A 23699-nucleotide genomic window follows, 5' to 3' on the forward strand; every position below is an offset into this window, starting at 1 on the left:
CAGTGTGCAGGTTTGAGGGTGAGGTAAAAAAAAACTTAGCGAATACGAAAGCTGGTGGAGGTTGTGGGTGTGTGTGGGTGTGTGGACTGTGTGGAAGGGGAGGACAGGTGGAGCAAAGCCCATGGCTGCTAACCTCGGTTTCGATGACCTTCTCAATGTACTCAACCGTCCGGAGGCCTCCACCGGGGACCTCCTCCGTCCGGCGCGTCACCTTCTCCTCCACGACCTTTTCCGTCTCGCGCACGACCACCTCGCTGCCGGGGCGCGACTTGACGGCGAGCCGCGGAAACCGCCCTGCCCATCGCTGTCCTTCGTCTCCTCCTCCTCCTCCTTCCGTTTCATCGCGTTCGTCCTGGATGTCGTTGGTTGTCCCTGTGTCTGCCCCAACCGTTGGGAAACCATTCCTCCGCTGAGGGACGGACGTCTGATCCGTGCGTGTAAAATTGGTTGGAGGAGAGGGGGTGGTGGTGGTGGTGTGTGTATTTGTGTGGGTTTACGGTATGTTATTACGGTTCGGGTTAGCACACAGTTTCGGTTTCGGTTCGGGTCCGCAGAAACGCACAGGTTCCGGGGTCGCCGAGAGAGAAGGGAAAGGGTTCCAGAAGGGTAGATTAACAGTAAGCGCTAAGTATTTTCTTGTTTGGGAAACACACAATCAAACACAGACACGCCAACTACTGCGCAACGCGTCGGGTTTGTTCTAGCAGTTCAAGATACCGTTCTAGCGGCCCAAAACGGGTTATACGGGGCGGGACAGTGTTTGAGGTGACTGGTTTAATCCTCTTTGTTAGACGTCAAAGTCAAAGAGTTTGCATCCAAACGTCATTCGAATTCCGGTCATGCTTACCTCCTCATCTAGGACCTGCAACACTTGCTGCTGTTGGTGTTGTGCGTTCTCACCCTCCTGCAACATCGATTCGCCGTCCGCAACCAGCTTGCCGGACGCATAGTTGGCGTTCGTGCCGACACCACCTCCGGCGGTGCCATCATCGTGCAGCATGGCTGCGTTCATCGTCTGAATCATAATCTGCGCCTGCAGCGCATCGTTTTCCAGCGACTTTAGTCGCGCCTGTCTCCAGGCGGCTCGCTTTTGCGCGCTGCAAGAGATGAGAACAAAAACAAATAAATAAGAAATCCCATTTTCTACGTTTTTAACTGGAAACAAATAACAAAACAATAATGCACTGTCTATCTTATACTTTGTCTTTGACAACTGAACAAATTTTGACTTATCATATGCTTATCAAACCACAAGAAGATGATACGTTTATTCTCAAATCAGTTTAAGGTGTAAAAACCTAAGATCGGAAAAATTTACTAAAGATATTATTTATCTCCTCTACTTCTCGCTTTAGCATACTTTAATCAAAGACTTCTGTTACTTTATTGTTGTTAATGTTGATTTTTAAATACTTGGTAGAGTATGTTTTTGTTTGCTTTGTTTTCATCTAGTCTTTCCGTTTGATTTAAAGTGCTTTCGATTCACGAACCGCCAGGAAAGTAGTGCATTGTTACCAATTTAAATAATTTTTATCAACGCTCAAATTTTTCATAATTTGAAAGCGATTTCAAATGTTTGGGTGTTGTGAATCATGGTAGCTATTTGCACAATATAAAAAACAGCCTTTAAAAATAGAATAAATATGAATTCATGAAGAAAAGTGTTAAAAGAGTTGCTTCCAATAGACCCGTTCGGTTTAGAAAGGGACATTTTTATCTTGTTTAGATTGCTTAACTAAATATATGTAATTTTTAAAGTTTCATATACAAAAGCGTAAAAGTGATGTGGAAGCAAATGTGAATTATATATCAAATTATACCGTCGATGTAGTTATAGAAATGATTGGAAAACAAAGCTGTATCAAAGTACAATCTGAAATCGTTAAGGAAATCAAAGTGGCTACATTATTTAAGTTCTTCCATTGATATTTCCCATGAAACGGAGTTAGAAAATAAAACGGAAAAATTATCGTATTTATTCCTATTGGAAAACGTGAAGACTGTATGTTGCAAATATGATTAAAAACATATAGGGCAATGGAAATGTCTTGAAGGTGGGGCTCCAGAATGGATTGGTCCACCTCTGGTTTTAATTTACGGTTAGGAAAACTTCTAATAGTAGAATGTTTTTAAAGCAATAAAAGCTTAACTAAAATGTCACGTAAACAAAAACTGTTCAATCAATCACAATATTATTACTTATTTTATCTTGCAATTTCAGTATTATTTCTATATCCGAGATGTTTTAGACAAAGTTGTAAGTCATTTGCATCTTCACATTTTAATTTTTAGATTTTTAATCGAAAACTTAATTATTATAAATTTAATATTAAACAGCTAAAATATCAACTAACTATTTTATAACAGGAAACAAATGAAGAGGAATAAATATGTTCGATTCCCTGTTCGGAAACAACTTACCGCAACGCTCGTATCTCGGACGGGCTCAGCTTCGACTCGTCGTACTCCGGGGGCAGACAGTTGTTGGCCCGCGCTCGCTTCTCCGCGTTGGCCGTCCGGATCGGGATGCGACTGATCGGGGTCTTCGCGACCAGCGGCGACGCGAACTGCGACGGGGTCAGCTTCTGCTGCGTGACCGTCGACTCGGCGACCGGCGATCGCACCAGCTCATCCCGCACGATCGACGCCGGCGTCGGACTGGAGGCGAAGTTATGGAGGAATGTTGATGGGGGGAAGTTGGAAGGAAGACGGTGTATCGATAGTTTTGAGGGTCGCCGGGTATCGGTTTCGGTTTCGGTTAATGTATTTTTTTTTCGTTTCGAAGCGTTTCGTTTGCACCGGCCGTTGCATGTTTTGTGCACGTTGTCGTTGTGGTGGTGGTTGTTCGTTCGGAAGCATTGTTAAAAGGGGTGAGATGGGTATTTGATTTTGGTTTTATAGATAGATAGACAGATAGATAGATAGATGTAAATATTCAAAATCAAGTTAAAAAAAACACAGCGTTAGACTTTTTTGTTTTTGCTTGAGAACATTCACAGCATGTGGCATGTCGAATATCGAAATGAAGGAACAGGAGGCGACCGTGAGCGTGTTCGCAAATAAATTTGGATGTGAAATCAATGATACGCGAGAAAACGCTGAGTTTTGGGAACGGGGAATGGACACATGATAAGCTCGAACACTTAAATCTACAGCTCGCCAAGACTACTTTTTGAATACAATTGGCTTTCTTTAAGTTTACAACACGTACTTTCATCTCCAAAACATACGACAGCAGCTTTGGTGCGCTTTGCAATCCATTGTGCTTTTTCACTCGCCAGGGGTCGGTTCGAACGAAGGAAGGTACAGCGAAAACGGTATGTTTGTTTGGTTTTACAAGCGACCAAAGTTTGACTAAAGGCTAGTGGATAGGAAGGAGGATAAAACTATACAAAACCCGCTAGAGTTTTCCCCGGTTATACCAGCAAATTAAAAAAAAAAGGGCAACAGAACCACAATATAAGTACTAGAAAATTAGAAGTAAACTTTTAACAGTAACTAGAAAACTAAAGCAAAACCCCAAATACAACAGTAGAGTAGAATCCAGATCGGAGAAAATTGGGTAGAGGTCAAAAGGGGCAAAGAAAGAAACATAGAAGAGTGTTGCAAGCATACAATGATTAGTTTTATTAAATCACTATATCGATCGGATAGGTATATATGTACAGAGAAAGAATGTTTGCGAATTCAAGATAGTAATAGTAAGGATAAAACGAACGAAAAAACTATCTTTGTTTCCCTAAAAAATTTTGCCTCGAAGTTGTTACTACCTTAATTGTCGAATCGGTGTGTTGTAATATGTTTTGCTGCTGTGATGGTTCATCACTCTACATAAAAATATTACATTTAGACATATTCGCTAACACACAGGCACGCACATACACCCACTCACTCCAACAAAAATAGATTTAAATTTGCAGGAAGGTAAGGCCCATTGCAGTGTAAATTACGCTCAATGCAATGCAGGCAGGTATTTTTGTAACGGGGAGGTCAAGAAAATGTGTTTATGTGTGTGTGTGTGTGAGTGTGTGTGTTGTTTGAAATAATATTAAGGATATCCTCCCTTTTTTTTATTTTAATAAAATGCTATACAACATAGAACTTTGAGAACAAAAATTACGTACGAAACTCCAACACAGCGACCGTTTTTCGGTTCGGGTTTGTGTTTGTTTTCAAAGCTTCTACAACAAATATCTTGCTGCTAAACGTTTACGTCGTCCTGTGCACTTCCGTTTGAGCGTCAGTGCAAGGAAAGGACACAGTGTTGTTTTGTTTAAAAAACGCTAATTTTACTATGGAACAATCAGACAACATGTGTTGGGTGACGTACAGCGATAACACTCGGTTAATAGTACAATAAGTCGCAGGTGGTTCGATCGACCGTAAAAAAAAGGTCGCCGGTACAAGATACATACAGATATAGAGAAATACGCAGATACAAACAAAAAAAAACTACACGGAACGTACATCGTGAAATGGTTTTGGGGCTTAAACTAGGCTTCCGAAGGTGCTTCACTGCTCTCGTTATGTAAGGTACAATAAATAAGGTGTTCAAAATAAAAAAATATAAATGACAAGCATCGCTGTATGAAGCTACCACAAACATGATCGGTCATTTCAATATTGCGCTCAACAGCGGGTAGGTTTTTGCCGGGACGGCCTTCCGGCGTAAAACAAAGTACAAAGTAGGAGGAATGTTACTTGTTGGAAACATGGCAAAAATAACACCTAACTAGCAGCAACATTGGATTAGCAGCTCTTGAAGATAAAACAAAAAAAGCGAAAAAACAAAACACAAATGCAAGTACGTTGTTGGTAAAGCATAACCACCCTGGGGTCATTCCCGCGTGTACTCGTCGAATACGAGAACATAGTAAACGAAAAAGAAAAAAAAACTACACCCTGAGCTCGGGCGAGATGTCCTGGATCCTGCGTGTGGTGTTGGTGTGTTGTGCCGATGCAAGGTAGGATTTGATTTCTCTGCTATTCCTGGCAACCCTTTGCCGGGCTTTTTGTTCGTTATCGTGTTTTCTTTCTTTTCTCTAGCGCGCGTGTGTGTTTCGGGATCTGGTGAAGTGTGTTAGTGCATCATAGAGAGAGAGAGAGAGAGGGGGGCGTGGGGGAAGATGGTGTATCTTGTTTGTTTAGGTTCTAAATACAGCGTCAATTTCTGCCAACGGGTTCCTGGAGAGGAAGTACAAGGTGAAAATGTTAGAAAACGAAGAAATCAGCAACTATTACAAACTTATTGATCAATACTTTTACAAGAAAAAACAAACAAACACACACGCACACACAAACACACATAAACGCATGTTACTAAATAAACCCTATCCTAGGCATATCTTTTTTTTCCTTCGCTTGTGTGATGGTGGTGTTGTCCTAATTTTCTCCTAATTGCATCGATTAGTAGAAAGGTAAAAAGTGTTATTTTGAGTTTGCAAAGTATACTTTTCCCAAAAAGGTAGTTGGAAACCAGTGTGGCAGTGAGGTGTACAAGTTCTACGGTAGTAAAAGCAGTAGTTCGCAAGGATGATTAAAACAGAAAACTCTGCCGCGTGTGCTCTCGCAGCCAGCAGTTCCTCTTACTGGTGGTGGAAAACGGTGTAGGAATGAACGAAACCGAGTACAAGCTTGATTGTTTTGGGGTTTCGGTTAGGCACGACCGTTTGCAGGGCCCTTACCGTGAAAGTATAAAGGTAAAAGTAAGAAGGTAATCGACTCTACATGAGCACATAACTTAAGAGCAAAGAAATGAAGGTAGGTTAGAGCAAGCGTAAGTAAGAAGGGAGCGAAATCGAGCGAAAACAAAGCAGTGTGGATCAGGTGCTTTGTAACGGCCTTTCGTTGAACCTTTTTTCGTGAGAGCCCTGCCCGTTTTGCAAGTGGTTTCCGAGTTCCGTTCGTTGGCATTTTTTTTTGTTTTTGGGCGGAGCGGCAATCTGCAGCCTGCTCGGCGGCACGGGAGTACGAGCACACCACGACTAAGTCTCGTTTTGCGTTGCCCTCATCATACGTACCTCATGTTGTTATCGTTTATGTCGGACTTGTCCGTTTCCGTTTCCTGCGCCGCCGGCGATCGGCGACGGCTCTGGTCGTCCTCGGAATGCTCCTTCGCATTGTCGTCATCGTCGCGCCCTTCGTCGTCGTCGTCCTCGTCATCATCGTCGTCGTCCTCGTCGCCGTCGAAGCGCCGGTGGATCTTCTCCCTGCCCAGCGTCGCGATCTTGCGCTCCTCTTCCTGCTTCAACTTTTCTACCTCATCTTGCGATAGAAAGGAGAAGACTTTCTCTGCAACGAAACCGTGGAAACAGTGTGATTACAAAAGAGAAAAGAACACAAGGGTGGGATCGACGACTTACCTGACTTCGGCGTTGGCTTCTGCTGGTCTTCCATCGCGTTCTCGAAGAACCGCTTCTTGTCCGACACGCTCTTCGGTGTTTTTGGCCCCAACGGTGGGGACTGCAAGAGGCAACAAAAGAAAAACAAAGCTGATTAGAAAGGCTTCTAACAAACGGCCGCTAGAGATGTAGGTGAATTTTGTGCGGTCGCCCTGGACAATCTTTGTTTCCGGCGAGATCGGGATCGTTCCGTCCGCATTCATCCGCAACAGGACTGCTTGACGGATCAGGAGAAGACTTGAGTGTTGAAAGCAGTAACAGCGCATCCTCGCGGTGTTGTTCGCCATGCAGCTGAAACCCCGATGCAAACCGGCAACAGTCAGGTAGCGTATTAGGCACAAATGTTAAATGATTTGCCAGTCTCTCAAACCATTTTGCAACCATAAACAACTGGCATTCGGATGAAGAGAGATGCGGGGCGAACAAGAAAACGGTGGTTGTTATACTTTCCTCGCAGATTATTTTCGTATTAGCAAAACGAAAGTTGTTTTGATTTATGTTAAAAAAATACATATCATCTCAGCTTCATACGAATCCGAAAACAACCCAAGTTTGATATCGACCGAGATGTCATTCTCCTTTGTTTTGTTGTTTGAAGCGAAACTCGATAGGCAAAAATTAAAAACGAAAACAAAGCGAACAAAACACCGCAAGCAAACGCAAGCACTGCGTTTATATTTTGGCATATTTTGGTTTCTGTTCTGGTCTGGCAAAAGCGAAGGCTAACTCGCAAAAAAAAAAACCCCATACCAACACAGTAAAATGGAAGGATATGTCATAGAGCGAAACAAGAAAAGGATCATATTACATTTAATTAAACATTCAATTAATCATCATTGATATTACTGATGAAAGATTTCTTTTCGATAAAATGCATAACCTAAAGAGCAAAGGATGTGTATCAAGTTGAGATATCGACGACAAATAGATCTTGATACATGCGGTCTTAGCGAACCGATGTAAAATAATCTGCAAAATGATATCAAAGCACTGCAAACTTTGATCACTTCATGTAGTTATTTATTTACTTGACAACAAAGATGGCACGATACAAGCCAACCATATACAATAATCGACTATGAGACTATAATTGGAAAGATAAACTTCAATGAATATGTTAAGAAAAGTGGTAACACTGATGGTGTTCGATAACGACGATGCATTTTCACCGATGCACGGTTTATTGGGGCTTTTGGGTACGGCAGTTTGCGTCGTCAAACCAGAGCTCAACTTTGCTTGTACTTTAATCTACAATCTCTAAAGGTTAGTAACAGACAGGATACGTTCGAAACCGGGAGAAAAAATCCCTGTAAATCCCTTTTTACCGTAAAAAAAAGTCCGGAAGAGCTACTCACGGTTCTCCATGGTTTCGATTGCTAGATTAGCTTATCTACTTGGTTAATATGTGCATGCTTACATGTGCAATCGGTGTTTGCGTGCGATTAATACGATAAAAAAAACTACTGAACTGAAGAGGTGGCGGTTTAAACTGTCCTAAACGGAGGGGGCAAACGGAAAAGGGGGAAATGGCTAGTCCACTTCGCTAATTAGTGCTACATTAAGGTTAGTGACACAAGTGTGACCGGTTTGCTCGATTTTCCTGGGTGCTGGAAGAGTTTCTTCCCTGCTGGACTGCTTGTGTTTGTTTGGTTCTCCACTCCAGCGAGTTGTTTTTGATTGTTTGTTTTTGGAAACCCGTGCCTGCGGAGCCGAAATGACAGATTGCGTCACCCACTTAGTATACACCGACCGAATGACACACACACACACCGCTCGTATCCTTTCCGACCTTCACGTGCTTTTTGTGTGCTGGAGTGTTGGGGCCTCTATTTGCTTGTGACAACTATTTCAACTCTCTGTTTATGTTTTGTTTAGTTTTGTCATCCTCTGTGCGGTGTTGGTGTATGTTTTCCGGGTTTTTTTTTTTTTTTTTTGATTGCCTCTCTCTCTTCGGTGGGTGCGGTTTGGTTTGGTGCGGAATTGGGAGGAAAAATCTGGGTGGGACCTAACCTCGGCAGGCGCATTCGTCGTTGAAACGGTCTGGTCGGGAGTCGGCGGTGGCCACTACTACAACGCAAGGCAACTACTGGGTGGTACTACTTATTGGTCGGATAGTGGGGCGGCCGGCTTGGGTGCTGGTGCTGTCGCTGCTGTCGGCTGCCGAACGTCTACTAGCATCGCACTCACCGGTGGTGGAGGAGCCGGCCGGTACACCGCCGGCGACGGATGGGCCGAGGAGACGTACGTGACCGTGGAGGCACTGTACGGCTGGTGGTGGGAGATAAGATGAGGATGGTGGTAGCTGGCGGGCCCGGACGACACTACCGTCGCCGGATGGACCGACGGGATGGGGGTGGACGCGTACGTGTAGATGGTGTGCTGCGGGGTCGGTAGCTTGGCGTAGTGCACCGGAAGAATCTGCACCGGTGGATAGATTTGCGCGGGCAGGTGATGCTGCGGCGGTGGCGGTGGCGGCGGATGCGGCGGCGGGTAATGGTGGTGATGGTAGCCGAGCTCGGCGGGCGTCGGTGGATGCAGCCGGTAGTGGGGCGGCTCGTAGGGCGTCGACGGGTGCGCCACCAGCGGCATCGGAGATACGGACGAGGAGCCGGATTCGTAGGCGTACGTCGGTGAAAGCACTCCCGTCGGGTTGTTGTGGTGGTGATGGTGATGATGCTGATGCAGGTACTGCTGCTCGTGTGCCGCGTACTGGGCGAGCAGCTTGTTGCGCACCTCATTCTCCTCCAGCAGCACCTGCCGGTGGATGTCCTCGGGCACCAGCAGGTTGTTTGGGGTGTTCTCGTGCACGAACTGTGCCTTGCGGTGCGTCGGCAGGGTTTCGTAGCGCGCCGGAACCATTTCGACTCGCTCGCGCACCACCACCTCCCGTATCGTGTTGGTGGTGGAGTCGTGCTCGTACTCCACCAGGTCGCCCTGGCCGAACTCTTCCCGGAGCGTGGTCGCCGCCCGGTTGTGCACCACCTCCGCCCGCCGGATGTCCCCGAGGTGCGTCGCCTTCACCGAGGTGCTCTTCGGGCGTGCCGGATCGGCCGAGCTGCCATTGCTTGCCGGTCGGTAGGCCGGCACAAACACCTCATAGGCGTCCTCCGCCACCTCGTCGTCGTCGCTGTCGTCCTCTTCGTCGGAACTCTCCTCCGACTCCGAGCCGTCATCGAGATCGGCCACCGTCGGGGTGAAGCGGGACGCGCCCTGCCCTCCCTGCACCTGCCGACCACCCTCCGGTGTGGAGCTGTTGCTTCGGTTCGACGACGAGGGGCTACTGGCTCGCAGGATGCTCTTCAGCGCACCGTGCTGCGGATGTGACAGGGTGTTTTCCCTGGCCACGTCAGCATCCAGCGTCCTGCCATCGGGCGCAACCGAATGCGCTGAATGTTTCTCCTGATGCTGCTGCTGCTGATGGGCAAACGCGGCCCGGGCCCGGTGTAAGGCCGTATCGAACTCGTGCGTGTCCTCCTGCAGATCGAAGCTCACCGACTTCCGGTGCGAGGGCACGGTCGGGGCCACTGCGGGCGCTTCCGCGGCCGGCGCCGGCGAGGGGGACTTTTTCGTTCGCAAACCACCACCACCACCACCACCACTGCCGTCCGAGCCGCCGGCGTTGGCGTTGGTGCCGGTGTTGGTGGGAAGGGGGAAGAAGTCGCTCTGGCTGGTGTTAGTATCTACGGCGGGGTTTGCTACATTGGAGGAGTTGTTAATGGAGGGGTTCGGCCGGTCGTTCGCATGCGACAACGACTGTACGCTTCCGAAGCGGCGTTCAACCTACCGAGTACATGAGTATATAATTGCGAATATTAAAAAGAAAAATGGTTTGGATTGTTTTACGGTTTTGTTCACGACAATTGGGTTTTTTTTTGTGTTGTTAAATATAATCAAAAATTAAAATGACGACCAATCAACGCCAGGGATGGAATTGTAAAAAAGAAAAAAAAGGGAAGAGAGAGAGAGAGAAGAGAGAGAAAGAGATACAGTTACAGTGGCACGGGGGTATACAGAAGGAGAGAATAGAGGGTGTTAATATATTACGGTTTGCGGTTGGAAATCTAACACCCAAAGTCGCAACTACCAGGTTATACATTACAAGAGAAAAGGGAAAACAAAGGAAATTGAGATGATATGAGGGGATGGGCTCCAAAGCGCTATGAGATGACGGATAGGTGACGTTAGGTCATGTTTACTCTACGATCGATCACACAACTTAGGGCTGGTAGCTGGAGACAGTTGGTATTCCGAATGGCTTTTGCGAAAGCTGAGTTACTTCATTTTCGTTTTGTTCGAGGAGGTTAAACATACTGTTCTGAATGAGCTGGGGGAGAAGGAGTGCAGGAGGTGGTAACGAGGGAAGAGGGATAGTAATTTTACATGAAAAACAAATACCAAACCGATAGCTTTCCTATTCACCTTCGCACGGTTGAATGAACGCAAACATTGATCGTCGATGAAAACAAAAACCCAATAAATGTGAACACAAAACCAGTTTTAACACATACACCATAACCAATTGGGGAAAGGGTTGGGTCAAATAGTTAGACAAATATATTACACAGCTAAACATGGCTCGTTATTGTCCAAAACAGAATGGACAGGCCAAGGTTTCCTAGTTAAAAAGCCAATTAGTACAACTTCAATAACGACACACGCACACAAAACAAAACAAAAAACAAACATACTATCTAAGTGACTACTATAAAAAACAAACAGTTTGTAGTACAACCAAAATTGAAACAACGGCACAACCAAATCCAAAACAGACGCTTCAATCGAATATAGAAAAAAAGTAACAAACTAGAAGAAGTATGACCGAATAGTCCAGCAGCAAAACAGCAAACTAAGGGTAATCAAATGTTCGCAAATGTTGGAACAGACAGGCAAAATTACTACATCGTGTGTAGTTGAACAGAGAGACAAGGCAAGGAAAGTGAGCGAAAAAAGAGGAGGGATAAGAAGAGTTTAAAAACAGCAAGGACTTCTCCGGTCCATCGCTGATCAGTAGTTACCACGGAAGGCAAGCACTTCTTTGTGTTCCCGCGGGGCCGGGGGGTCCCCAAACTGCTTCGGCCCAATGTTTTCCTCGATCGATTTTCTGTAAAAAAATCTCCATCGCTGGAGTGACTGCAGTGACGCAAAACCAAAGCAAAAACAAAATGCCAAATTGGGAGGTGGGCCTGGAAAAAAGGATTCCGACAGAGCGCGCGTCGGATCGCACGCAAAACGTAAGTTTCGAAAGCAGTTCAGGTGGAAGAAATAGTATCCAAAGACAACTAGCGAAGCGATTAACAAAAAACTATAAGAAAACCAGAGGACGAAAGAACAAAATCGAAAGCAAAAATTCCTCTGTTCGTCGTACGTGTCGTCTCAAACAAATATAAATGAAACCAACCAAGTCAGTGAACTCCATTTTGCGCTGATTTTGGCTACAGTTTTATTCAACAGTTATCGTTAACGCTCTTTTTTGCTTTGACGTTACCCAGAGCCGTACTGAACTACTCTCTCGTCAGGACTTTTCCCGGGGGTTTTGTGTTTTGGCATAATTTTGCTTGCTTCAGCCACCTGTCTGTGAGCTCTAATCTCATCTTTCCGCTCGGTAAATGTTGTTAGGAGGAAAAATAAAAACGACTCCCACTCTCCCTCGGTTACGAGATCCGTAACACATTAAGTTTTAATGTTTGTCTCGCAAAACCATGGACTTGTCGCGCCGTTCGGTCATGGTTCCGAGTTCTGCTCTTAAATTTTACTTTTCCTCTATATTGTTGTTTTTTTTTTTTAATTTTTGCAATAATTATTATAATTCCACCGATGGATTTAGCTATTTGTCAACAAAAATAGTGAAAGGCAAAAAGATGTTCTAACACGATCAATATTATTCAGCGAATAAGCTAGCTCTTGGGCAGCAGGGTAATTTCCCTTTCCCGTTCGAATCTGCTTTAACGTTTAGGTTTTAGTTCGAGTTTGTGTGGGAATTTTCTTCACTTTTTGCTGTGCATTGATTGACACCATCCGTAAGTTTATTGCGAACAAATCAGTTGCCAACGCAACATCGATTTTATTTTGATGAACAGCTTTACGACAAGCAAACCCCTGTTTGGAATTGAGCCTTCTGTAGTTTCGCTCCTCGGAATGAGGAAAAGAGGAAAGAGAAATGTTTCATATTTCATCGCGAACAAATGGCGACTACAGTGAACACGTTTATATAGCATAAAAATACACAATGTAGCTATAAAACGAAGAGGAAAACAATTATAGGCGCGGTTCTCCGTTGGGCACAGTTGTGAGGAATTGTTATTAACCAATATCCGATAGTAAGAGAAGGTAAAACCGCAACAACTTTCAACCAGTCGGATATTCACAAAACTAGTGGAACACACGACCGTATTCCACACTTGTTTTAACACTACGATAAAGAAAACTTTTGTCATGAGCACTTAACAGAACACAAAAGGTTAAAGAAGATAGTTTCGTGCTGATAAAAGGGGTTGTGTGTATAGTCTTTAAGTGATTGCTTTTCGAATACAAACGATATATGTTACGCATTGGTTGCCTATTCTCTATTCAGCTGGGTTTTAGAAGGATTCGAGTACCGTCAATAACATCGGGACAGGAAAACCAGCCGAGATTCAGCGAACAGAAGGACGATGGAACTAGATCAGGAGGCGGAATGGGGATAAAACTGGTGAAGCGCCCCAGCGTTACGTTCAACCTCCCTGTTATTGCTCAACCATCTTGACTCACTCTGATTTTGCGCGTGAAAAATTGGAAACAGCTCGACAGAGAAGCCTAGGGGGGAGGGGGGGTAACAGATGTGCGATAATGAGTTGTACCATTCATATATAACGTACAAGTACAAGAATTATCACATACAACATGGACCAATCCACGACTGCAGCTTTATGTTAGTTTTATCAACGTGCCAAGAACAAGTGAACGGAATTATAGCCTATGTCACCGAAAATCACGTTGCGATATATATTTCACACATTCATCATACCCATTTAGATAGTTGTGTTGACATCTCACTATTTTTTATGCTTTTGCTTGTTTCTGTTTTCAATGTGTGTACGTGTAAGTGTAGGTGTGTTTTTGTTTTTCTTTTACATTCATTAACTTACTTACTATCGTGTTTATATTTCTTTTCGACTAGCTGCGGCAGCATTAAAAATTCTCCTCGAACATGAAACCCAGAGTACACGTCGGGGCCCCAAACCGTGCCCCCGAAAAAACCAGGCGAACAATTCCGGCCATGCACTGCATACGACGTTGTCTTTAAGATATAAAAACGATGTTGGAACGAGGAAACCGGCCGCCCTCCATTACTTCGAGCCTTCTGGCAAACTATCGCTAGCCGCTTAAGTAGTTGTTGAGGAAACGATTATGCGATTATGTTCGCACATTGATTAAAGTTTCAAATTGATTTTCGCTCATGTTCCACATCGGCTGCGTATAGGATACGTGTTCCATGCAGCCATCCATTAGCAACTTCATGATGCCGACCATGATGCTCCCGTCGGCAAGTCGTATGGAACGTCAAAAAGGACAAGGTTGGCCGTGCAAGTTGGCAAGAAGTTCTAGGCCCTCACCCCAGCAAGTTATGGAACATCCACGGCACCGTCGGCAGAGTAAAGTTTTTTTTCCACTCCTTCCACCTGTGATAGTTGTTCCCTAGTTACTGTTGCTACGCAATTACAAGGCTCTTTAACTCATAAATGTTTCCAGTAGAATAACACATCGACAGATGAAATGTTTCTCATTAGCCATTGGTTTTGCGAAGTTTGCGTGGAATAACGAATCACAATTAAATTGCTTCAAAAGCAAATTCGATTTTTTAAGCTGCTTGACCTAACTGTTTAAAGGTTGCCAAAATGAAAATGTGTGAGAAATGTTCCAGCAAGTCCGCAAAGATCGTACGTTCTGTGTGTCTATTTGGACAGAGATATTGTTTGTTGTTGATTTCACGCTTTAGGTTTTGTCTGGGTGTGTATGTAACATCTTTAAGAATGTTAAAGAAAGGTTCGTCAAAGCGAATATTCTTGCACGCACGCATGATACCTTGAGGATTTACCACCAAACACGCCCGGACCGAGCCACGGTTAAGGAAATGCTATACCCTGCATATGCAACTCAACATCCGCAGAGGCATGATTCGGGTAAGCGAATTTTGACGAATGATTGCATTTGACGTACGGATCCGGGGGGGGCCCTTCGACATAACTACGTTTAAAGAACTAACATTTTCTAGGCGCACGACTGCTCTCCCAACTTATACAAACATTTGCTAACCTCATTTGGTCCTTCAATCAGCAAAACAGGAACATCAGATGGATACACCGTCGTATCCCGGGGCAACGCTTACTCTGTGTAAATCTTTCAACAACTTCAAGCATTATGCGATGGCGCAACATGACTCCTAAGGAGCAACAAGTAGTGCGTACTAACAATCCGTTTCATCGCCCTCTCTCGCACACATATCCACTCTTTCCCTATCTATCGTTCCCTCCACCTATTCCTAGTTAGCTAAGCAAACATAAACTTTCTGAGTCGACAACAAAACAACCCGTGGGGAAAATATAGTCAGGAAACATCCCTTTTTCCAACACCTTTTTCTCCATATCGCAAACATACAGCTACACCAAACCACACACGCGTGCGCGCAACAACATTTCTGCTTGCGCTATATGTCGACTTTAGGTATGCTCTAGTGTTCGAAGTAGTAAATCGTGACATTGTAAAGTAAAGTAACAGACACATGTCGGTATAGTTGAGCACGCACACATGCACGACTGTCAGTGATTTGTCTGTCCGGTTTGTACATTATTTGTTTAACCATTTTTACAAACATTGGTTCCGTTTTGTTTCTCCAGAAAAATGTACAAAAAATCTAGCTAGGTTTGTTTTTCTATATATAAACATATATTTATATATATATATGTATTTATATATATATAATTTCATGTGTATATATGTATAGTATGTATCTATATATATATATATATATTCATTCATATATATGGAAACATTAAAAGGTAAATCCAAAGTGTTTTGTTATGCTGCACTATTCAGTGGATGATTTGTTCCGGTTTCGGATTCCACTGAATGTCAGTAGGTTTCAGTTTTCCTTAGTAAACGGATGGCAGGTTAGTTGACTTATTTCTTGGTTGTTGCAACGCTGCTTTCTGCTACCTGATTTACATGTTTTTGTGTGTAAATGTGAGTGTTTGTGCGTGGGGTGGGTGTGCAAGAAGACAAGCTGCAGTAGAAGATTCTTGAGACAGTTATATCCTTTAACGACACTTCAAAACATCTGGCTGTGAACAACGAGTCAACAGTTGTGTTGGCGAACGGCTACGGAACACCCACGATAAGCTGGGACCGGGTTCGTGTGGCACAGTTTTGCACAGTTACAAGAAAGTGATACACGTATAAGTTTTGGTAAACGTTCGCAATCCCCGAACAGTTCGGCCTTCGGCCAAACGGAAAATACATCTAACGTACTAATTATAGATTCGATCCGGACCTGCTTCATTACACACAGGTAATGGATAAGCGTCCACTGTGAATCGCTTAGCATGTGAAGCCTTAATCACTGCCATCTGGACTGCACCGTGCTTAAATAAACTTCTGCTCGATCCTCTAATAACTTCTAGCCGTCGGAGCGATGTCGTCCCTTTGCAAATCGAATGTATGGCGTACGCTTGTTCATCTCCCCCTTTGGTTTGCTAAATTATATTATCTCAGTCTTCGTTGGTTGTATAAAAAACTAATATTATGGAAGATTGTTTGTCGATGTCTTTAACTGCACAGCGAACCGAAAATGCCAGAGAAACCAAAACCGATCAAAGAGGGCATGTGATCGAAATAACGGCGTCGATCAGTAACAAAAAAGGGACCACCATTTAAGGGAAGGTGAGGATGATAAGAAAAAGGCAGATGCATAGAAAGAGAAAGAGAGAGAAAGAGAAAAGAGAAAGAGAGAGAGAAAGAGAAAAATATTTTGTGAATGAACAGCGGCTTCCATTTCAGCAATAGAAACATGTTCCTGCCAAACAGCAGAAGTTTGCAGCAGCACCGTTGAAACATTTCGGCTGAAAAATGCCCAAAAAGACGAACAAAAACAAACAAGATACCGCGGGACAACCAATCGGTACATTGGCGGTCTTTGATTACTTCATACAAAATCAATAGAATCGCGAACACAGAAGAGAATAAATATATCAAACAAACTGGTCCCAACCAAAAGACTTGGAATTGAACGAATCTCAAGAGAGCGTTATACTTAACACACCAAATATTAACACATTTTAAATTTCATATTCCCACAACAATGATCAAAAACTTAAAGTTGTATAAAGTCGTGCAAAGTAAAATAAAACAAAACACAGCACAACAAACAAAAACAAAGTGATCGACATGAATATCCCATAGTGTACGAAAATATAATTTCGGTTACAGCAATGCAACCGCCCTGAATCAAACTGGATAATAAAACAAAAAGCTCATGATCATACACATTTGAGAGCGATTTGCTGAATGATAAATGAACAGTAATGTTCCATGTCAACTTTGAAAACTCCGGTTAAAGTAATACGAGAAAGAAAATGAGAAAAAAAGAACCAAAATCTCCCAACCAAACGTCACTCGTCTCCGAGCAGAAAACAGAAGCATATTCTCGAAAGTAATTGTGCCGATTAAGTTGTCGAAGAACAGTGTGTTTTCACCCTTTAGCTGTCCGAGCGGAAAGAGAAAGGGCGGGTAAGAGTTTTTCCCGCTGCTTGCTCCTGTCCTCCGTTGTAATGGATACATGGTAGAGTAGTTATGTGTATGTGTCACGGCACAAATGAGACCAACGATCGATCCGATCGATACTCATGGACGTTAGCTACAGAATTTAAACAACATAGAAGTAATACAAGGAGTGTCAGACACATACACATAGGCCCAGGGGAAGCAGAATGAGATAAGCACGATTACAGTTTCGTTTCGTTGGTAGAAGCAGTGTAGATGTGTTGACGTGTGTGTATGTGTGTGTTGGGAGGGGTGTGTGTTTTGTGTAATTGTCTATAGCAGCTCATGTTGTGGCCGAATCATTGGTGTGCTATTTACCTGAGGTGCTTGTGTGTCTAGGGTGTGCTTCGACATCACGATGGTGGTCGTCTTCTGCAAGGTTTCGGAAGGCGTTTCCGTCGGGGACTTCGGCGGACCGTTCTCGACCAACGGACCCCCGAGGGCCAGCGATTCGGCGGCCCGCACGATGTCTAACACCTGGACAGGGTGGAAAAGAGAAACGGGTGCGTTATAACCACATTTTGAACTAGCAACCGCTACTACAGTCGTGTGCCGTGTTCCTGTACCTTCTCGGGTGTGCTTTTTTCCTTCGGCAAAACTGCTACCTGTTGGTCCTGGGGATTGACACTTGCGAGCGCCCGGGAGGTGGCACTCACCACTTCCTGCGGTGCCTGCTGCTCGAGTGCCTCCGTGCTGGCGGCATTCTGGGGCGGTGTCACCTCCTCGTCGATCTTGTCCACGCTCAGCTTCCGGTGCGCGTCCGTCAACAGAACCGAATCATCCCGGTCCAGGCTGGAAACGCTCTGGCTGAGTTCGGATCCCGTTTCCGAAGCGCGCGAGCCTGCCAAATAACAATCGAATAAGTCACAAATTCTTTATGCCCTGTGTTCGGGGTTTATGGTGGGGGGTTTTTCCTACCGATCCGAGCATTTTCCCCGTTATTGCTTAGGCTGGTACTCATGCCGCCGGCGCTACCGGCCAGATGCAGCAGATCCGCCTTCTCGTAGCCCTTGCAGACGACCAGATGTAGCTGGTTACCGGTGGCGCGCAACGCATCGACCGCTTCCTGGTGCGTCGAGCCCAACAGCGACAGACCGTTCACCTGCAGGATGCGCATGCCGACGCGCAGACGGCCGTCACGCTTCGCCGCCCCGTTCGTATTGATCTTCGAGATGAACACTCCTTCGTCCGTGATGTCGAGCGGATTGCCACGCTGCCCGTTCAGGCCACCCTTGATATGCATTCCCAATCTTTCACCTTCCTGCTTCACAATGTGTACCTCCTGCGATGGAAATTGGGCAACAATCAACGTCATTAGCGTACATTACATTAAATCAAACTTATTTTCAAGTAAAAAGGATAACATAAACGCTACAATTAGAGAAGAAAAAACGAAGGCGAATACTCCAACTTCATGCACTAAATCTCGCACGAGAAATTTTCATTCCTTCAGCGAGTCACAAGTAACTTAGTGAACGGAACAGTAGTCCATAACGAATGATTTACTATTTAAAGCCTACCGAGCAAACGGGTGAGGGTTTGGTAACACAAAACAAATCGAAATAAAGCTGAACCACCGTTCGCGTTCCGATGAGTATTGAAAATCATAACAAGGGGAAACATCGATATCGCTTGGCTCGACGTTTACATACCTCTGTGTTCAATGCAATTATTTCAAAATGCTGTTTTATGGAATGGGCGTAGGCAGTGGGTAGCAGAGTAGCGGATGCGGATTTTTGTGTATACGCATTTGCAAAACGAGAATGGGTGAGGCAAAAGAGGTTGAATAATTGAAAAGAGCGTCTAGTAGATAGTAGATATGTTATAACAATATTTGTGATCTACACAGATCGATTCTTCGATTGCATTGTCATTTCGAATATTGTCGGTAAATAGAAGATCTACAGATCCTTGGTGTTCGGTTGAATCGAAACATGAAGCTTGGTAGATTGATCTCTAGACGCATCACAATATCTTTCCTGCTCGTGAGTAATTAACCTTAGCATGCTTAAATGTAGTATGACGGAAAACGATGCACAAACAAATGTGAAAAGCTCATGAAGTATCATTTAGTTTTACGAGTCTCTGAATTTGTGCCGAAATCAGATAGTTTTTTAACAACCGCTAAAGGCACCGCGACGTTGGAACATCACCGAATCGTAGCTTTTTCAAGACGAAATGTTGTCATGTTGTTTTCAACCATGAGGAGCTGGCCGTTGCGCTTATTTCTATTGCGTTAAAATTAAACTTTGAGCTGAAACGCCTTTAGTGGTCTTTGCCGGAGGTTAGCAGACGAAAGTGGCAAAGTGTAGAAAAGTACTAAGATGATGGCATTTTCCAAGCAAGAAATATTGTGCTAAAAAATATGCAGGCACACTGGGAACACGCCATACCTGGTACCCGGCCGGCAGCGGATCGTGCTGAACCGTCAGCTTGATGTCGTCACACGGTCGCAGCAGCTCCATTACCGCTTCCTGGTGCGTGGCCTGCGTTACGTCGGTACCGTTCACCTTCAGGATCCGATCACCGATACGCAGCTTACCGGAAAGCGCCGCAATACCGCCGGCAACGATCTACAACACGGAAACGGAAAAAAGGTAATTAATGATTGCTTGCTTCGTGGTGTATCGGGTTGTCAACACTTACGTGTGAAATGAATATTCCCGGCTCGTTACCTCCGAACGGGGTGCAGGAATGATCGGTACCTCCGATAATACTGAATCCTAGTGAGCCCTGATCCTTCGGCAGTACGACCTCCTGCAGAATCGACGATACCAGCAGCAGTTGTGTGGAGAGTTTTTGATGTACACCATTAATGTACAGATGGAAAAAAAAGAAACAGAACACAAACACAGATAAAATGGTGACTCAATCAGTGGACACCCTATACACACTGGTGCAGCAATCATCACGGAGCGTGCACGGAACGGAAACGCAGTCATATGAAACCCCAGAGCAAGTAATTAGAACTCCAGCGTCGGTGAGTGCGAGATATTTAGTATACGGTTGTTTAGCACGCAACACATCGGGTGCAACATACACGATGGAGTTAACAAAAAAGTGCACACAGTTAAATGTAAATCGCATCATAGTAAATTACAGGATTGCTAGGACAATATGAACAGCCACTCGGTAAAATTATTGAAATTAGGAGTAATATGTATGAAACAAAAGGTGCAAGTACGAGTTATGGAATGAAAACGGTCAGACTGGGGAATTTTTGGAGCGGAAATAAAAATACGTATGTTATTCGTTCAGTTAGTGCGTGTGTGTAGCTGTAGGTTTGACAAGCAGATAGAGAGAATAAGAGAGGTAAAAGGGAACCAAGTGAATAGCAGCGCTGCAGTACCAAAGTGAGCCAACACCGGTTGTTAACTGGGGAACAATAACCCAGGACCCTAGCAATTTCAATTAAGGCACTTGCAACAAACATAATGCCTAAATGACTGTCAAAATGAATTTGATTCTGGATTGACAAATTCGGTTTTCAAATCACGATCAAAAATAACTAAAGCGGTTTATTGATCGTATATGTGTTTAGCAAAAGATGCAATAGTTTGATTTGATTTTGTTTGAATGTTTCAACAGTGTGTACATTTTGTATAAGTTCCTCGACTATGAACTAAACAAGTCGAACGTGACATTTCCAACATAATAATAATTTAATAGACGAATGAGAAAGGCAAAGGTAAACTATCAAAATCACGCATAAATGCAGTCTTCATTTTATATGAATCTAAAACATACACACGAAAGTGTGCGATATTTAAAATATCCAACAGATTAGTAAAACCAGAGATATATTAGACACACAGTCTATGCCAGGATACGGATTCGATTGACCATCGGCTTTCCGTTTCGTTGACGATGATATGAGGTAGTTTCAAAGAGAGTTAGCATAGAAAAGGATATCTCGTCGCATTGTGAAGCATGCAGCATGCTGCAACCTCGGCGTTACAGTATAAGCATCATTTCGTTTCCATTTGTTTTGATATTGTTGGCACATTGATCATGCTAGTGGAGTAGACACACTTAATTGCGCAAAGACAGAGTTGTAGAAGAGCGCCCCGCCGGAAGCGGAATAGAGGAAGTTTTAAAGAGTACATAAATGAAGAATCTGTGAATGTTTTCTTTATCTGGAGACAACGCGAAACGGAGGTGACAAGAAGATAATAAAAGATAGTTGTAGGTAAATGGTAATAGTAATAATGTGATTTTTTTCCGTTCAATCCGTTCTCTAGGGTGTGTGTGGTAGACATGTGCTCGGTGGTTGGCAAAAAAATAGAAACAAAAGAAAGAAGAAAAAATCGTTGGAAAACGTTTGTGTTTACCTCGCTGATTAGTGGTTCCAATAAGCGATTGTCAGTAACCCGGGTCATTACCGTCTCAGTGAACGTTGACTTGGTAATCGTTTCGGTCACGGTGCCGAGCTCGGTCGGCGCTGGCGGCAGCATCGGCATGTCCGGCACGGCCTTCTGCACCGTCACCGTCACCGAGGGTCCGTGGTCCGACCGGTCCACGTTTACTTGCCGCCCGCCGCTGATAAAGTGAGACGGTATCATGGCCTGAAAGTCTGCGCTGGTCATGGGCCTGGCTGACACCTGTAGGGAGTTTTTCGTTTCGTGTCGTTGTTTGGTTTTTTTTCACCCGATTCCGATGTGTTTTGGGTTTTGGTTCCGTTCCGTAAGAACGAAGCGGAAATTGTGGATGGTTTATTCGTATGCGTTTCAAACCATCGCCCAATTTTTTCCACATCAAAACGACGATGGAATGATGCGAGAAAAGGGTTTTCCACGGGACAGACGAACGTGGTCAAAGATTTTCGAGCAGATAGATAAAAGGGTACGTCGAGATAGTCGACAGAAGGCGGGAGGAAAAGTGGAGGGAAAGAAGAAACCACGTGAGCGAGAGAAAGACCAAATGAATGCGGAGGTGGGGGAAAGGGTGATGCAGATGGCAATTGATCCGGTGATGATCGATGATGTTGATGTTTTCGTGGTTGCATTAGGTTAGGTGTATTCCAACCACCGCGTCGTCCGTAGCCGGTACGATTAAGGAGAAGAGTTACAACAAATGCCACCCCCCCAGGTCCGTAGATGTTCATCAAGGGTTCACCATGCACACGCACACATACACACACATACACACGTATATTTATATATACATATAAAGTCGGGCACATCATGCGAGGCGCACGAGAGGGCGTGGATTAGGTATGTGAGCGAGCGATCGAGCGAGTGAGCGGGCGGGCGGGCGGTCATGGCGTTTGCACCGAAGAAGGGAGTGTCAAGGGTCGTTGGTGATGGTCAAGGTGTCAGGCGGCCAGGCGCAACCCACAACAACCAAGAATTGGGGGAAAATGGAAAATATGGAAAAGAAATAAAAGAAAAATGGGAAAATATGGATTAGGAAAGAAAAAAACATACACACGCATACGCTAATACTTATTTGTACATCTAATAGCTTTACGGGGTAGTTACTGAGAAATGTGGCAAAGGGTGGTGGAAGTTAATATGGCTGGTGTGGGGAAGGAACCGTAGTAATATTACCGGGACAGCGGATACGAGAGGAACCACAACGGATCCATCCGGGTTCGAAGCCGCGTTCGCAAAAAGCGATGGAACAAATTCGGGTCGAGCTTTACAGTGCACTGTACCAATGAACAATGGAATTGATATAGGCTAACACATTTTGATACTGAATGTTTTTCTGTTGTTTGCCTCATATTTTGTTTACCAAATCCGTTCAGCCAATTTTATACTTAAGTGTTCACCTATCAGGTTGGTAATCTTTTTAGTTTAGTATTGCAAAAGATTGTAAATAAGCGATGACTAGTATCAATCCTGAGCTTTTGACAGCTAACCCGAAGGCTATCATGCAAAGATATAAGTAAAATATGGTTTCCTACTATTTCCATCGGGAAATCACTTTTCCACTGTGATTCAGGAAAATGACAAGTTCCTATATTCTATAAATTATTCGTTTCAGACAAAACCCAATTAATCTCGTTCCAAAAAGGACATACAGTTGGCAGGAACCTGGATAGAAGCGTTTTAAACAATGGAACATTGTACTTTATAATGGTTGATTTTCGCGTTTGATTTTACAATGATCGATGAAGTGACGAATTGGACGGGAAACTGCCTTCGAGATGTGTGTTGTGAGATGAGGGAAAAGTTGTTATGACACAGTATTGATGGTGAAATGTGTTTTAGATTGCTTCACGATATTATTTGTACTATGCTTCTTATGCGTGCGCAAAACCATTGGATGTGTTTGAAACGAGGTGTACTACAACGAAAAAAAAGAAATGCAACAAAATACACAACAAAAATGCAAACACGCAGCCATTCATCGTGCGGTGCAACAGAATTAATCACACAACGTGTCTAGCAGCAACAAGGAGTGCATCTCTGGTTGTTCGTGTTAACAGCTGCTATATTCGCGTACTAGGAAGACCCCGGCAGACGTGGTTGTGGGAGGAGAGGGGGCTGTGGGACTAGT

At 44.3% G+C, this 23699-nt stretch overlaps 1 protein-coding gene across 1 annotated transcript in view; it reads right to left on the reverse strand.

The window, feature by feature from the left end:
• The window catches only part of LOC131291081 (protein lap4), a 55165-nt gene that overhangs the window by 3041 nt on the left and 28425 nt on the right, over positions 1–23699 (reverse strand). The window contains 14 exon segments of the mRNA XM_058320270.1: positions 134–424; positions 848–1097; positions 2422–2603; positions 5978–6291; positions 6363–6462; positions 8604–9721; positions 9821–10181; positions 17514–17672; positions 17762–18036; positions 18114–18477; positions 18848–18877; positions 19589–19768; positions 19842–19952; positions 21527–21796. Coding sequence (XP_058176253.1) covers positions 134–424; positions 848–1097; positions 2422–2603; positions 5978–6291; positions 6363–6462; positions 8604–9721; positions 9821–10181; positions 17514–17672; positions 17762–18036; positions 18114–18477; positions 18848–18877; positions 19589–19768; positions 19842–19952; positions 21527–21796 — 4005 coding nt within the window.

This window comes from Anopheles ziemanni, chromosome X (assembly GCF_943734765.1).
Source record: "Anopheles ziemanni chromosome X, idAnoZiCoDA_A2_x.2, whole genome shotgun sequence".
Taxonomy (NCBI): Eukaryota; Metazoa; Arthropoda; class Insecta; order Diptera; family Culicidae; genus Anopheles; species Anopheles ziemanni.